The sequence below is a fragment of the Carcharodon carcharias genome, assembly GCF_017639515.1.
Source record: "Carcharodon carcharias isolate sCarCar2 chromosome 35 unlocalized genomic scaffold, sCarCar2.pri SUPER_35_unloc_1, whole genome shotgun sequence".
Lineage (NCBI taxonomy): Eukaryota > Metazoa > Chordata > Chondrichthyes > Lamniformes > Lamnidae > Carcharodon > Carcharodon carcharias.
Window position 1 is genome coordinate 418404 of NW_024470701.1, and position 13246 is coordinate 431649.

General features: G+C 59.0%; 1 protein-coding gene across 2 annotated transcripts in view; it reads right to left on the reverse strand.

The window, feature by feature from the left end:
- LOC121274182 (serine/threonine-protein kinase A-Raf-like) overlaps positions 1–13246 on the reverse strand; it is a 263820-nt gene that overhangs the window by 85233 nt on the left and 165341 nt on the right. For both annotated transcript variants that reach the window (XM_041181384.1, XM_041181383.1), the window contains exons 11-15: positions 12592–12676; positions 10161–10337; positions 6356–6402; positions 4471–4589; positions 3540–3671 (exon numbers count right to left, since the gene is read on the reverse strand). In XM_041181384.1, coding sequence (XP_041037318.1) covers positions 3540–3671; positions 4471–4589; positions 6356–6402; positions 10161–10337; positions 12592–12676 — 560 coding nt within the window. The remainder of the gene's footprint in view (positions 1–3539; positions 3672–4470; positions 4590–6355; positions 6403–10160; positions 10338–12591; positions 12677–13246) is intronic.

The window sequence follows — 13246 nt, forward strand, 5'->3', positions numbered from 1 at the left end:
GTACTGAGGGAGCACCACGCTGTCGGAGGGTCAGCTTGAGGGAGCGCCGCGCTGTCGGAGGGTCAGTACTGAGGAAGCACCGCGCTGTCAGAGGGTCAGCGCTGAGGGAGCGCCGCACTGTCGGAGGGTCAATGCTGAGGGAGTGCCGCACTGTCGGAGGGTCAGTGCTGAGGGAGCGCCGCACTGTGGGAGGGTCAGTGCTGAGGGAGAACCGCACTGTCGGAGGGTCAATATTGAGGGAGCACCGCGCTGTCGGAGGGTCAGTGCTGAGGGAGAACCGCACTGTCGGAGGGTCAATATTGAGGGAGCACCGCGCTGTCGGAGGGTCAGTGCTGAGGGAGCGCGGCGCTGTCGGAGGGTCAGCGCTCAGGGAGCGCCGCACTGTCGGAGGGTCGGCGCTGAGGGAGCGCCGCACTGTCGGAGGGTCGGCGCTGAGGGAGCGCCGCACTGTCGGAGGGTCAGCGCTGAGTGAGCGCCACACTGTCGGAGGGTCAGCGTTGAGGGAGCGCCGCGCTGTCGGAGGGTCAGTACTGAGGAAGCACCGCGCTGTCAGAGGGTCAGCGCTGAGGGCGCGCCGCACTGTCGGAGGGTCAATGCTGAGGGAGTGCCGCACTGTCGGAGGGTCAGTGCTGAGGGAGCGCCGCACTGTGGGAGGGTCAGTGCTGAGGGAGAACCGCACTGTCGGAGGGTCAATATTGAGGGAGCACCGCGCTGTCGGAGGGTCAGTGCTGAGGGAGAACCGCACTGTCGGAGGGTCAATATTGAGGGAGCACCGCGCTGTCGGAGGGTCAGTGCTGAGGGAGCGCGGCGCTGTCGGAGGGTCAGCGCTCAGGGAGCGCCGCACTGTCGGAGGGTCGGCGCTGAAGGAGCGCCGCACTGTCGGAGGGTCGGCGCTGAGGGAGCACCGCACTGTCGGAGGGTCAGCGCTGAGGGAGCGCCGCACTGTCGGAGGGTCGGCGCTGAAGGAGCGCCGCACTGTCGGAGGGTCAGCGCTGAGGGAGCGCCGCACTGTGGGAGGGTCGGTGCTGAGGGAGCACCACGCTGTCGGAGGGTCAGCGCTGAGGGAGCACCACGCTGTCGGAGGGTCAACGCTGAGGGGGCGCCGCGCTGTCGGAGGGTCAGCGCTGAGGGAGCACCGCACTGTCGGAGGGTCAGCGCTGAGGGAGCGCCGCACTGTCGGAGGGTCAGCGCTGAGGGAGCGCCGCACTGTCGGAGGGTCAGCGCTGAGGGAGCGCCGCACTGTCGGAGGGTCAGTGCTGAGGGAGCGGCGCACTGTCGGAGGGTCTGTGCTGAGGGAGAACCGCACTGTCGGAGGGTCAGTACTGAGGGAGCACCGCGCTGTCAGAGGGTCAGGGCTGAGGGAGCTCCGCACTGTCGGTGGGTCAGCGCTGAGGGAGCGCCGCGCTGTGGGAGGGTCGGTGCTGAGGGAGCACCAAATTGTCGGAGTGTCAGCGCTGAGGGAGCGCCGCGCTGTCGGAGGGTCAGCGCTGAGGGAGCGCCGCGCTGTCAGAGGGTCAGCGCTAAGGGAGCGCCGCGCTGTCGGAGGGTCAGCGCTGAGGGAGCGCCGCGATGTCGGAGGGTCAGCGCTGAGGGAGCGCCGCGCTGTCGGAGGGTCAGTGCTGAGGGGGAGCCGCACTGTCAGATGGTCAGTGCTGAGGGAGAGCCACACTGTCAGATGGTCAGTGCTGAGGGAGTGCCACACTGTCGGAGGGTCAGTGCTGAGGGAGCGCCGTGCTGTTGGAGGGTCACTGCTGAGGGAGAGCTTCGCTGTCGGAGGGTCAGTGCTGAGGGAGCGCCGCACTGTCGGAGGGTCAGCGCTGAGGGAGCGCCGCACTGTCGGAGGGTCAGCGCTGAGGGAGCGCCGCACTGTGGGAGGGACAGTGCTGAGGGAGCGCCGCACTGTGGGAGGGTCAGTGCTGAGGGAGCGCCGCACTGTCGGAGGGTCAGTGCTGAGGGAGCGCCGCACTGTGGGAGGGTCAGTGCTGAGGGAGCGCCGCGCTGTCGGAGGGTCAGTGCTGAGGGAGCATCGCACTGTCGGAGGGTCAGTGCTGAGGGAGCATCGCACTGTCGGGGATGTAGTCTTTGGGATGAGACCTCAAACTAGGTCCCAGCTGTCTGCTTAGCTGAATGGGACAATTTTGAAGGGGACCAGAGCAGTTCTCCCTGGAATCCTCTCAATATTTATCCCTCAATCAACATCCCAAAAAAACGGATTATCTAGGCCATCACATTGTTGTTTTTGGGGTCTTGCTGTGTGCATGTTGGTAAATTGCAGCAGTACCTGTCGCTGACCTTTGTCCCCCGTACATCGCTGACCTTCTTCCCCCGTTCCCCTGTCCGTTGCTGACCCACTTCCCTCATTCCCCTGTCCGTTGCTGACCCACTTCCCCCGTTCCCCTGTCCATCGCTGACCCTCTTCCCCCGTTCCCCTGTCCGTTGCTGACCCACTTCCCTCATTCCCCTGTCCGTCGCTGACCCTCTTCCCCCGTTCCCCTGTCCGTTGCTGACCTTCTTCCCCCGTTCCCCTGTCGGTCGCTGACCCTCTTCCCCTTTCCATCGTTGACCCTCTTCCCCGTTCCCTGTCCGTCGCTGACCCTCTTCCCCCGGATCCCGTCTGTCGTTAACCCCCTTCCCCTAGATCCCCTGTCCATCGCTGACCCCCTTTCCCCATTCCACTGTCCGTCATTGACCCCTTTCCCCGTTCCCCTGTCCGTCGCTGACTTTCTTCCTCGTTCCCCTGTCTGTCGCTGACCTTCTTCTCTGGTTCCCCTGTCCGTCGCTGACCTTCTTCCTCGTTCCCCTGTCCATCATTAACCCCCTTCCCCCGTTCCCTGTCCGTCGCTGACCCTCTTCCCCCGTTCCCCTGTCTGTCATTGACCCTCATCCCTGGTTTTCCTGTCCATCATTAACCCTCTTCCCCCGTTCCCCTGTCTGTTGCTGACCCTCATCCCTGGTTTTCCTGTCCATCATTAACCCTCTTCCCCCGTTCCCTGTCCGTCGCTGACCCTCTTCCCCCGTTCCCCTGTCTGTTGCTGACCCTCATCCCTGGTTTTCCTGTTCATCATTAACCCTCTTCCCCCGTTCCCTGTCCGTCGCTGACCCTCTTCCCCCGTTCCCCTGTCCATCATTAACCCTCTTCCCCCGTTCCCTGTCCGTCGCTGACCCTCTTCCCCCGTTCCCCTGTCTGTTGCTGACCCTCATCCCTGGTTTTCCTGTTCATCATTAACCCTCTTCCCCCATTCCCCTGTCTGTCGCTGACCCTCTTCCCCCGTTCCCTTGTCTGTCGCTGACCCTCTTCCCTGGTTCTCCTGTCCGTCATTAACCCTCTTCCCCCAGTTCCCTGTCTGACACTGACCCCGTTCTCTAGTTCCAGCTCCATCACTGACTCGCTCCCCCTCCCTGGTCTGTCACTCACTGATGAACTCCCTCATCAATGACTGACCTCCCTGGTTCCTAGTCTGTCACCCTCATTCGCCCAAGCTCCCCCGTGGTCGATTGACTCTTTATCCAGCCCTATTGCTGTATGTCCACAGCCATACCTGGTCCCGGTTGTTGATGTGTGAATATGGCAGTGTCCCTGTCATGATCTCGTAAAGAACAATTCCATAGGCATAAACATCGGATTGGAAGCTGTAGGGATTATTATCCTGCATCCGGATCACCTCCGGAGCCTGGGAAATAACAGATGAAAGAGCAATCAATGAAAAACAGCAAGGATTGGGCTGGGATCTGTGTGAGAGTCAGAAACACAGGCGCACGCACACAACCGGACATAGACACGGGCGTACGTACACACGTACACACGCACACAAAACCGGACACAGACACGGGTGCGCAGACACACACACAACTGGACATAGACACAGGCGTGCACACACACACATACACACAGGCGCGCACACACAACCAGACACAGACATGGGTGTGCATACACACACATACACACAGGCGCGCACACACAACCAGACACAGACATGGATGTGCATACACACACACGGGTGTGCATACACACACACACACACACACACACAACTGGACACAGACACGGGCGCACGCACGCGCGCACACAACCAGACACAGACACACAACCGGGAGCACAAACACATACGGGGACACAAGCACAACTGGACACAGACACAACCGGACACAGACACAGGCGCGCGCGCACACACAACCAGACACACACATAACCATAAGCACACAACTGCGCAAACAAAGGCACGCACACAGACACACGCACACATATAGACGTAAAAATCATCTAGTGTGATATTCCTACCCAGTCCTGTACTAACTGGGTTAATGGCCCAGCACGGGGATGGGGGGGTGGGGGGAGGGAGGAGGTGACCTTGGCCCAGCACTGAGGCGGTGGGGGGGGGGGGGGGGAGGTGACCCTGGCCTGGCACGGCAGAGGGGTACCCTGGCCTGGCACTGGGGGAGTACCCTGACATGGGAACAGACTGTACTCACCATCCACAGGATCGAGCCACTCGGCTGCTCCACCTGTTGGGAGCCGCTCCATCGTGACTTCACTGTTGCCAGCCCGAAGTCCCCAATCTTCACTGTCAGCCCCTCATGCAAGAAGATATCTGAAGGACACCTGTCAAGGGAAACCTTTCAACTCTTCGCTCTCAAGAGTGATGCAGAGGTTCCCCGGTCACAAGCTGTGTCAGCCCCGGCAGCGCTGACCCCTCACCCCCCCACAGCGCTGACCCCTCACCACCCAATCCCCACAGCGCTGACCCCTCACCCACAGCGTTAACCTTTCACCCCCTCACCCACAGCGCTGACCCCTCACCACCGCCCCCCCCAAAGCGCTGACCCCTCACCACCGACCCACAGCGCTGACCCCTCACCACCGCACCCCCCACACAGCGCTGACCCCTCACCACCGACCTACAGCGCTGACCCCTCACCACCCCCACAGCCTGACCCCTCACCACCCCCACAGCGCTGACCCCTCACCACCGCACCCCCCACACAGCGCTGACCCCTCACCACCGCACCCCCCACACAGCGCTGACCCCTCACCACCGACCCACAGCGCTGACCCCTCACCACCGCACCCCCCACACAGCGCTGACCCCTCACCACCGACCTACAGCGCTGACCCCTCACCCCCCCCCACAGCGCTGACCCTTCACCACCGACCCACAGTGCTGACCCCTCACCCCCCCCCCACAGCGCTGACCCCTCAAGCACACCCAGCGCTGACCCCTTACCCCCCAGCGCTGACCCCTCCCACCACAGCGCTGACCCCCTCACCCACCACCCCCACAGCACTGACCCCTCACCCCACAGTGCTGACCCATCACCACCCCCATAGCGCTGACCCCACTCCCACCACAGCGCTGACCCCCTCACCCACCACCCCCACAGCGCTGACCCCTCACCACCGCACCCCCCACACAGCGCTGACCCCTCACCACCGCACCCCCCACACAGCGCTGACCCCTCACCACCGACCCACAGCGCTGACCCCTCACCACCGCACCCCCCACACAGCGCTGACCCCTCACCACCGACCTACAGCGCTGACCCCTCACCCCCCCCCACAGCGCTGACCCTTCACCACCGACCCACAGTGCTGACCCCACACCCCCCCCCCCACAGCGCTGACCCCTCAAGCACACCCAGCGCTGACCCCTTACCCCCCAGCGCTGACCCCTCCCACCACAGCGCTGACCCCCTCACCCACCACCCCCCACAGCACTGACCCCTCACCCCACAGTGCTGACCCATCACCACCCCCATAGCGCTGACCCCACTCCCACCACAGCGCTGACCCCCTCACCCACCACCCCCACAGCACTGACCCCTCACCCCACAGTGCTGACCCCTCACCACTCCCATGGCGCTGACCCCACTCCCACCACAGCGCTGACCCCCTCACCCACCACCCCCACAGCACTGACCCCTCACCCCGCGCCCCCCCAACGCTGACCCCTCACCCCCCACAGCACTGACCCCAGGCCCCGCAGTGATCATTCCCTCAGCTACTGTCCCCGGCCTTCTGCATCTCCTTCCCCCTCCCTACGCCCCGAGAAGCCTCACCTCTGCCTACGGGGCAGGTGGGAGGTGGAAAGATCCAGCCCCAGTGCTGACAGCACAGGGAGGACCAGTGGGGTCGAGGGCCCAGCAGCTGAGCGAAAGCGCACGCTCGCCTCCTGCAGGCTACTCCAGGCGAAAGGGAGGCAGGGAGGAGGGACCAAGGCTGGGTAGCGGACCTCACCGACACCTGCTTGCTGGGGCCCGACGTCAGAAACCTCCCAGACGATGGCTCAGACAGGAACAGCGCAGAGAGAGAGTGAAGGACCGACCCACTCTTCCCCCGCACAGAGTGTTTCAAGGATACTGTTGGATTTCAAATCCCTGTGGATGATATTTTTGGCATGAAGATAACTGGAAGACAAGGGGACAAAATTAAAGGGGAAAAGAGTGTTGGAGGCTGGGGCTGGGGAGTTCAGATCGCTGCCCCCATGTCGCATTTCTTGTGGAGTTACGACCTCCCTCTCTGCAACATTGTGTAAAGGCCGGGGTTTGTACGCGGGCAGCATGCGTGTCTCCCTCACTGCCCAACGCCGCTGCTGTTCCGTGTGTCAGTATGGAGAGGTAAGAGTTCTAACCAGCCCACTGGGGTCACTCAGTTTATATCCCCCCGCACTCACCCACCCCAGCAATCACTGCCCTACCCTCCACCCCCCCCGTCACCTATCGATTGGTCCTTTCCTCACCCACTGAGCTGCTACCTTCAGGTTATTTTGTCCATCCCCGACACGGACCCAGTCCCTATCTCTGTAACCTCCTCCAGCCCCCACACCCCTCCCTATCTCTGTAACCTCCTCCAGCCCCCACACCCCTCCCTATCTCTGTAACCTCCTCCAGCCCACACACCCCTCCCTATCTCTGTAACCTCCTCCAGCCCCTACACCCCTCCCTATCTCTGTAACCTCCTCCAGCCCCTACACTGCTATCTCTGTAACCTCCTCCAGCCCCCACACCCCTCCCTATCTCTGTAACCTCCTCCAGCCCCAACACCCCTCCCTATCTCTGTAACCTCCTCCAGACCCTACAACCCTCCCTATCTCTGTAACCTCCTCCAGCCCCTACAACCCTCCCTATCTCTGTAACCTCCTCCAGCCTCCACACACCTCCCTATCTCTGAAACCTCCTCCAGCCCCGACACGGACCCAGTCCCTATCTCTGTAACCTCCTCCAGACCCTACAACCCTCCCTATCTCTGTAACCTCCTCCAGCCCCTACAACCCTCCCTATCTCTGTAACCTCCTCCAGCCCCCACACACCTCCCTATCTCTGAAACCTCCTCCAGCCCCGACACGGACCCAGTCCCTATCTCTGTAACCTCCTCCAGCCCCGACACAGACCCAGTCCCTATCTCTGTAACCTCCTCCAGCCCCGACACGGACCCAGTCCCTATCTCTGCAACCTCCTCCAGCGCACACACCCCTCCCTATCTCTGCAACCTCCTCCAGCGCACACACCCTTCCCTATCTCTGCAACCTCCTCCAGCCCCCACACCCCTCCCTATCTCTGCAACCTCCTCCAGCCCCCACACCCCTCCCTATCTCTGTAAACTCCTCCAGCCCCTACAACCCTCCCTATCTCTGTAACCTCCTACAGCCCCTAAAACCCTCCCTATCTCTGTAACCTCCTACAGCCCCTACAACCCACCCTATCTCTGTAACCTCCTCCAGCCCCTACAACCTTCGCTTTCTCTGTAACCTCCTCCAGCCCCTACAACTCTCCCTATCCCTGTAACCTCCTCCAGCCCCTACATCCCTCCCTATCCCTGTAACCTCCTCCAGCCCCTACATCCCTTCCTATCCCTGTAACCTCCTCCAGCCCCTACAACCCTCCCTATCCCTGTAACCTCCTCCAGCCCCTACAACCCTCCCTATCCCTGTAACCTCCTCCAGCCCCTACAACCCTCCCTATCTCTGTAACCTCCTACAGCCCCTACAACCCACCCTATCTCTGGAACCTCCGCCAGCCCCTACAACCCTCCCTATCTCTGTAACCTCTTCCAGCCCCTACAACCCTCCCTATCCCTGTAACCTCCTCCAGCCCCTACATCCCTCCCTATCCCTGTAACCTCCTCCAGCCCCTACAACCCTCCCTATCCCTGTAACCTCCTCCAGCCCCTACAACCCTCCCTATCCCTGTAACCTCCTACAGCCATCCAAGATCTCTAACCCTGTCTCTTGAGCATCCCCCGATTCCCATCGTTCCACCATTGCCGGCCGTGCCTTCAGCTGCCTGGGGGGCCCTGAGCTCTGGAATTCCCTCCCTAAATCTGTCTGCCTCTCCCTCTTCCTTTAAGATGTCCTTAAACACCGACCTCTTAGATCGAGCTTTAGGTCACCTGTCCCTAATATCTCCACGTGTGGCTCGGGGTCAAATTCTGTCATATTTACATTTCTGCTTTAACTCTGATAAAGGTACTACATAAATGCAGCAGTTATTCATGGAGTGTGCTGATTGCTTTTGTTTTATTCATTCATGGGACGTGGGTTTCGCTGGCTGGGCCCTGCGTTTATTGCCCATCCCGAGTTGCCCCTTGAGAAGGTGGTGGGTGAGCCGCCTTCTTGAGCCGCTGCAATCCCGTGTGGTGTAGGTACACCCACCATGCTGTTAGGGAGGGAGTTCCAGGATTTTGTCCCGTGTGGTGTAGGTACACCCACCGTGCTGTTAGGGAGGGAGTTCCAGGATTTTGTCCGTGTGGTGTAGGTACACCCACCGTGCTGTTAGGGAGGGAGTTCCAGGATTGTGACCCAGTGACAGTGAAGGAACGGCCGATATATTTCCAAGTCGGGATGGTGAGTGGGACTCAGAGGGGAACTTGCAGGTGGTGGTGTTCCCCATGTGTCTGCTGCCCTTGTCCTTCTGGGTGGTAGAGGTGGTGGGTTTGGGCGGCACTGTCGAAGGAGCCTTGGCGAGTTGCTGCAGTGCATCTTGTAGATGGTACACACACTGCTGCCCCTGTGCGTCGGTGGTGGAAGGAGTGAATGTTTGTGGATGGGGTGCCGATCAAGCGGGGCTGCTTTGTCCTGGATGGTGTCGAGCTTCTTAAGTGTTGTGGGAGCTGCACTCATCCAGGCAAGTGGAAAGTATCCCATCACTCTCCTGATGTGTGCCTTGTAGATGGTGGACAGGCTTTGGGGAGTCAGGAGGTGAGTTACTCTCCGCAGGATTCCCAGCCTCTGACCTGCTCTTGTAGCCACAGTATTGAAATGGCTGGGTCCAGTTCAGTTTCTGGTCAATGGTAACCCCCAGGATGTTGATAGTGGGGGATTCAATGGTAATGCCATTAAATGTCAAGTAATTGATTGGCTACTCACCGCGTTCCCCAACCTGATTGGTTACTAACTCCATTCCCCAATCAGATTGGTTACCCATTCTGATTGGATGGAGATCATGTTGGAGTTGAATAGGACCTTGGTGAGGCCACAGCTGGAGTACTGTGTGCAGTTCTGATCGCCACATTATCGGAAGGATGTGGTTGCACTGGAGGGGGTGCAGAGGGGATTCACCAGGATGTTGCCTGGGATGAAACATTTAAGTTATGAAGAGAGGTTGGATAGACTTGGGTTGTTTTCGTTGGAGCAGAGAAGACTGAGGGCTGACCTGATCCAGGTGGACAAGATTATGAGGGGCATGGACAGGGTGGATAGGGAGCAGTTGTTCCCCTTAGTTGAACGGTCAGTCACAAGGGGACACAAGTTCAAGATGAGGGGTAGGAGGTTTAGGGGGGATGTGAGGACAAACTTTTTACCCAGAGGGTGGTGACAGTCTGGAATGCACTGCCTGGGAGGGTGGTGGATGCTGGTTGCCTCACATCATTTAAAAAGTACCTGGATGAACACTTGGCGTGTCATAACATTCAACGCTATGGGCCAAGTGCTGGTAAATGGGATTAGGTGGGTAGGCCAGGTGTTTCTCACTTGTCGGTGCAGCGCTCTGTGATTCTGATTCCCTGATCTGATTGGTTACTCACTCCATTCCCTCATCTGATTGGTTACTCATTCCATTCCCCCATCTGATTGGTTACTCACTCCATTCCCCCATCTGATTGGTTACTCACTCCATTCCCCCATCTGATTGGTTACTCACTCCATTCCCCCATCTGATTGGTTACTCACTCCATTCCTTGAGCTGTTTGTCGAGCAATGTCAATGAGCTGGAAGGTGTCGAATTTGGTTTCTAGGACGTGGAGATGGCGGTAAAGACTGCTGCTCTCACACCACTGAGTGACGATGGCCATTTGTGGCTTTGTCAAGAAACCCATGAAGAGCAAAATGTTGACATGTCTCGTTTTCCTGTAGTGAGGAAGACAGAGAGAATGGATCATCAGAGCAGGGTCAGCCACACAAACCTCAGGAGGTGTAACCAACCCCCCTCCCCCCAGTGCCCAGAGCAGATACACACAAACCTCAGGAGGTGTAACCGCCCCCCTCCGCCCAGAGCAGATACACACAAACATCAGGAGGTGTAACCTCTCCCATCCCCGCCCAGAGCAGATACACACAAACCTCAGGAGGTGTAACCCCTCCCCATCCCTGCCCAGAGCAGATACACACAAACCTCAGGAGGTGTAACCCCTCCCCATCCCTGCCCAGAGCAGATACACACAAACCTCAGGAGGTGTAACCGCTCCCATCCCCGCCCAGAGCAGATACACACAAACCTCAGGAGGTGTAATCCCTCCCATCCCTGCCCAGAGCAGATACACACAAACCTCAGGAGGTGTAACCCCTACCATCCCCGCCCAGAGCATATACACACAACCCTCAGGTGGAAGCCCCCCCACCCAGAGCGGATACACACAAACCTCAGAAGGTCTAACACCCCCCACCCAGAGCGGATACACACAAACCTCAGAAGGTCTAACCCCCCCCACCCAGAGCGGATACACACAAACCTCAGAAGGTGTAACCTCCCCCACCCAGAGCGGATACACACAAACCTCAGGGGTAAACCCAGCCCCCGCCCAGAGCAGATACACACAAGCCTCAGAAGGTGTAACCCCCCCTCCCAGAGCAGATACACACAAACCTCAGAAGCTGTAACCCCTCCCACCCAGAGCAGATACACACAAACCTCAGAAGGTGTAACCCCCCCCACCCAGAGCGGATACACACAAACCTTAGAAGGTGTAACCCCCCCTCCCAGAGCAGATACACACAAACCTCAGAAGCTGTAACCCCTCCCACCCAGAGCGGATACACACAAACCTCAGGAGGTGTAACCACTCCCCCAGCCCAGAGCAGATACACACAAACATCAGAAGGTGTAACCCCTCCTCCCAGAGCAGATACACACAAACCTCAGAAGCTGTAACCCCTCCCACCCAGAGCAGATACACACAAACCTCAGAAGGTGTAACCCCCCCCCCACCCAGAGCAGATACACACAAACCTCAGAAGCTGTAACCCCTCCCACCCAGAGCAGATACAATCAAACCTCAGAAGCTGTAACCCCTCCTACCCAGAGTGGATACACACAAACCTCAGGAGGTGTAAACCACAACTCCCACCCCCCCGCCTCCACCCAGGGCAGATACACACAAACCTCAGGAGGTGTAACCGCCCCCCTGCCCAGAGCCGATACACACAAATCTCAGGAGGTGTAACCCCCCCTCTCCCCACCCAGAGCAGATACACACAAACCCCAGAAACACCGTACTCCTCACCCCCACCGCCCGACTCTCCATTCCCCTCCTCCCACCCACCCCCTCCCTGCAACCTCACTCAGGCTAATGAACCTCTGGGAAGAAAACCCTCCTCATCTCCATCTCAAATGGGAGACCCCTTATTCTGGAACAGTGCCCCATTCCCCCCAACTTCCAGATTCCTCTTTCCTACCCCCCTCTGCACCCCGCCCGAGGAGGGGGGTGGAGAACATCCTCTCAGCATCCACCCTGTCAAGCACTACCACCCACCCCCCCCAGAATCTTATTTCACTTCCCCTGACTCACTCACCCTGTCTCTCTTCCTCTCTGCAAGTCTTTCTCCTCGTTTATTCTCTCTCTCTCTCTCTCTCTCCCCTCTCCCTCTCTGCCTACGACCCTCTCAGAACCCCTGCGACGCCCTCTCCCCCACCTCACCGTTTCCCCCCTCCCCTTTCTCTCTCTCTCTCTCTCTCTCTTTCTTTCACACTCACTTGCTTAAGAGTCTTCAGGTCAGCCCCTGCTCTGCCCAAACCCTGTGGATAAACTCTATCCAGGGCGGCACTGAGAGTGTTCTCGGTCAGTGACCACCGGCAGTAACGCTTCCCAAACTACGAGGTGAAAGCGGGGGAGGAACCGAGGGAACCGGAATAAAGCCGGTGGGGGTTTGCCCAGCAGCTGTTCTGCCCCCGTTGTGACTTGAATGCATTGGAAATCGGGTGATTACTTCGCTGAGAATCTCCTTCGCAATGAAGCGAGCAGCCCCGGCACTTCTTACAGCGACACTGACGATGGAGGCAGCAACGCCGGGGCAGAGGGGTTACTGAACCTGACCGAGGGGCTTTTCGCTGCTGGTTTCAATCCTGGCTCCACCGCCTGGGCCTGGGCCGCAATGAGTGTCTCACCTGAGAACCTGCACTTCGTTCTTGAACGCCTGGAGCTGCTCTGGAGTTGGATAAGTCACTTTCAGAATCTTAATCGCTACGTCACCTGTGAGAGAGGTAGAAAGAGAATCATCAGGGAAGGAGAGAGAGACGGAGAGGGAGAGAGAGACGGAGAGGGAGAGAGAAACAGAGAGGGAGACAGAGAGGGAGAGAGAGAGACAGAGAGAGAGAGAGACAGAGAGAGAGAGAGAAAGAGACAGAGAGAGAGACAGAAAGAGAGACAGAGAGAGAGACAGACAGCGAGAAAGAGAAAGAAAGAGAGAGTCAGACAGAAAGAGAAACACACAGAGAGAGAGAGAAAGAGACAGAGAGAGAGAGAGAGATAGAGAGAGAGAGAGAGAGATAGAGAGAGAAAGAGAGAGAGAGAGAAAGAAAGACAGAATGCACAAGGGACAGAATGGAGAGAGAGAGAGACACACACACATACACAGGAATCAGTGGAGAGAGACACAGAGACAGACAGGAGACAGGGAGAATGGTGAGAGACAGGGACACAGAGTGGGGGCAGGGGAGAGAGAGGGGGAGAGCAAGAGAGCGTGTGCACGCACACACTCGGGAGAGAGCAAGAGTGAGAGAGGGGGAGAAAGAGCTGTGCTAACTATGTTGCTGTACCGTC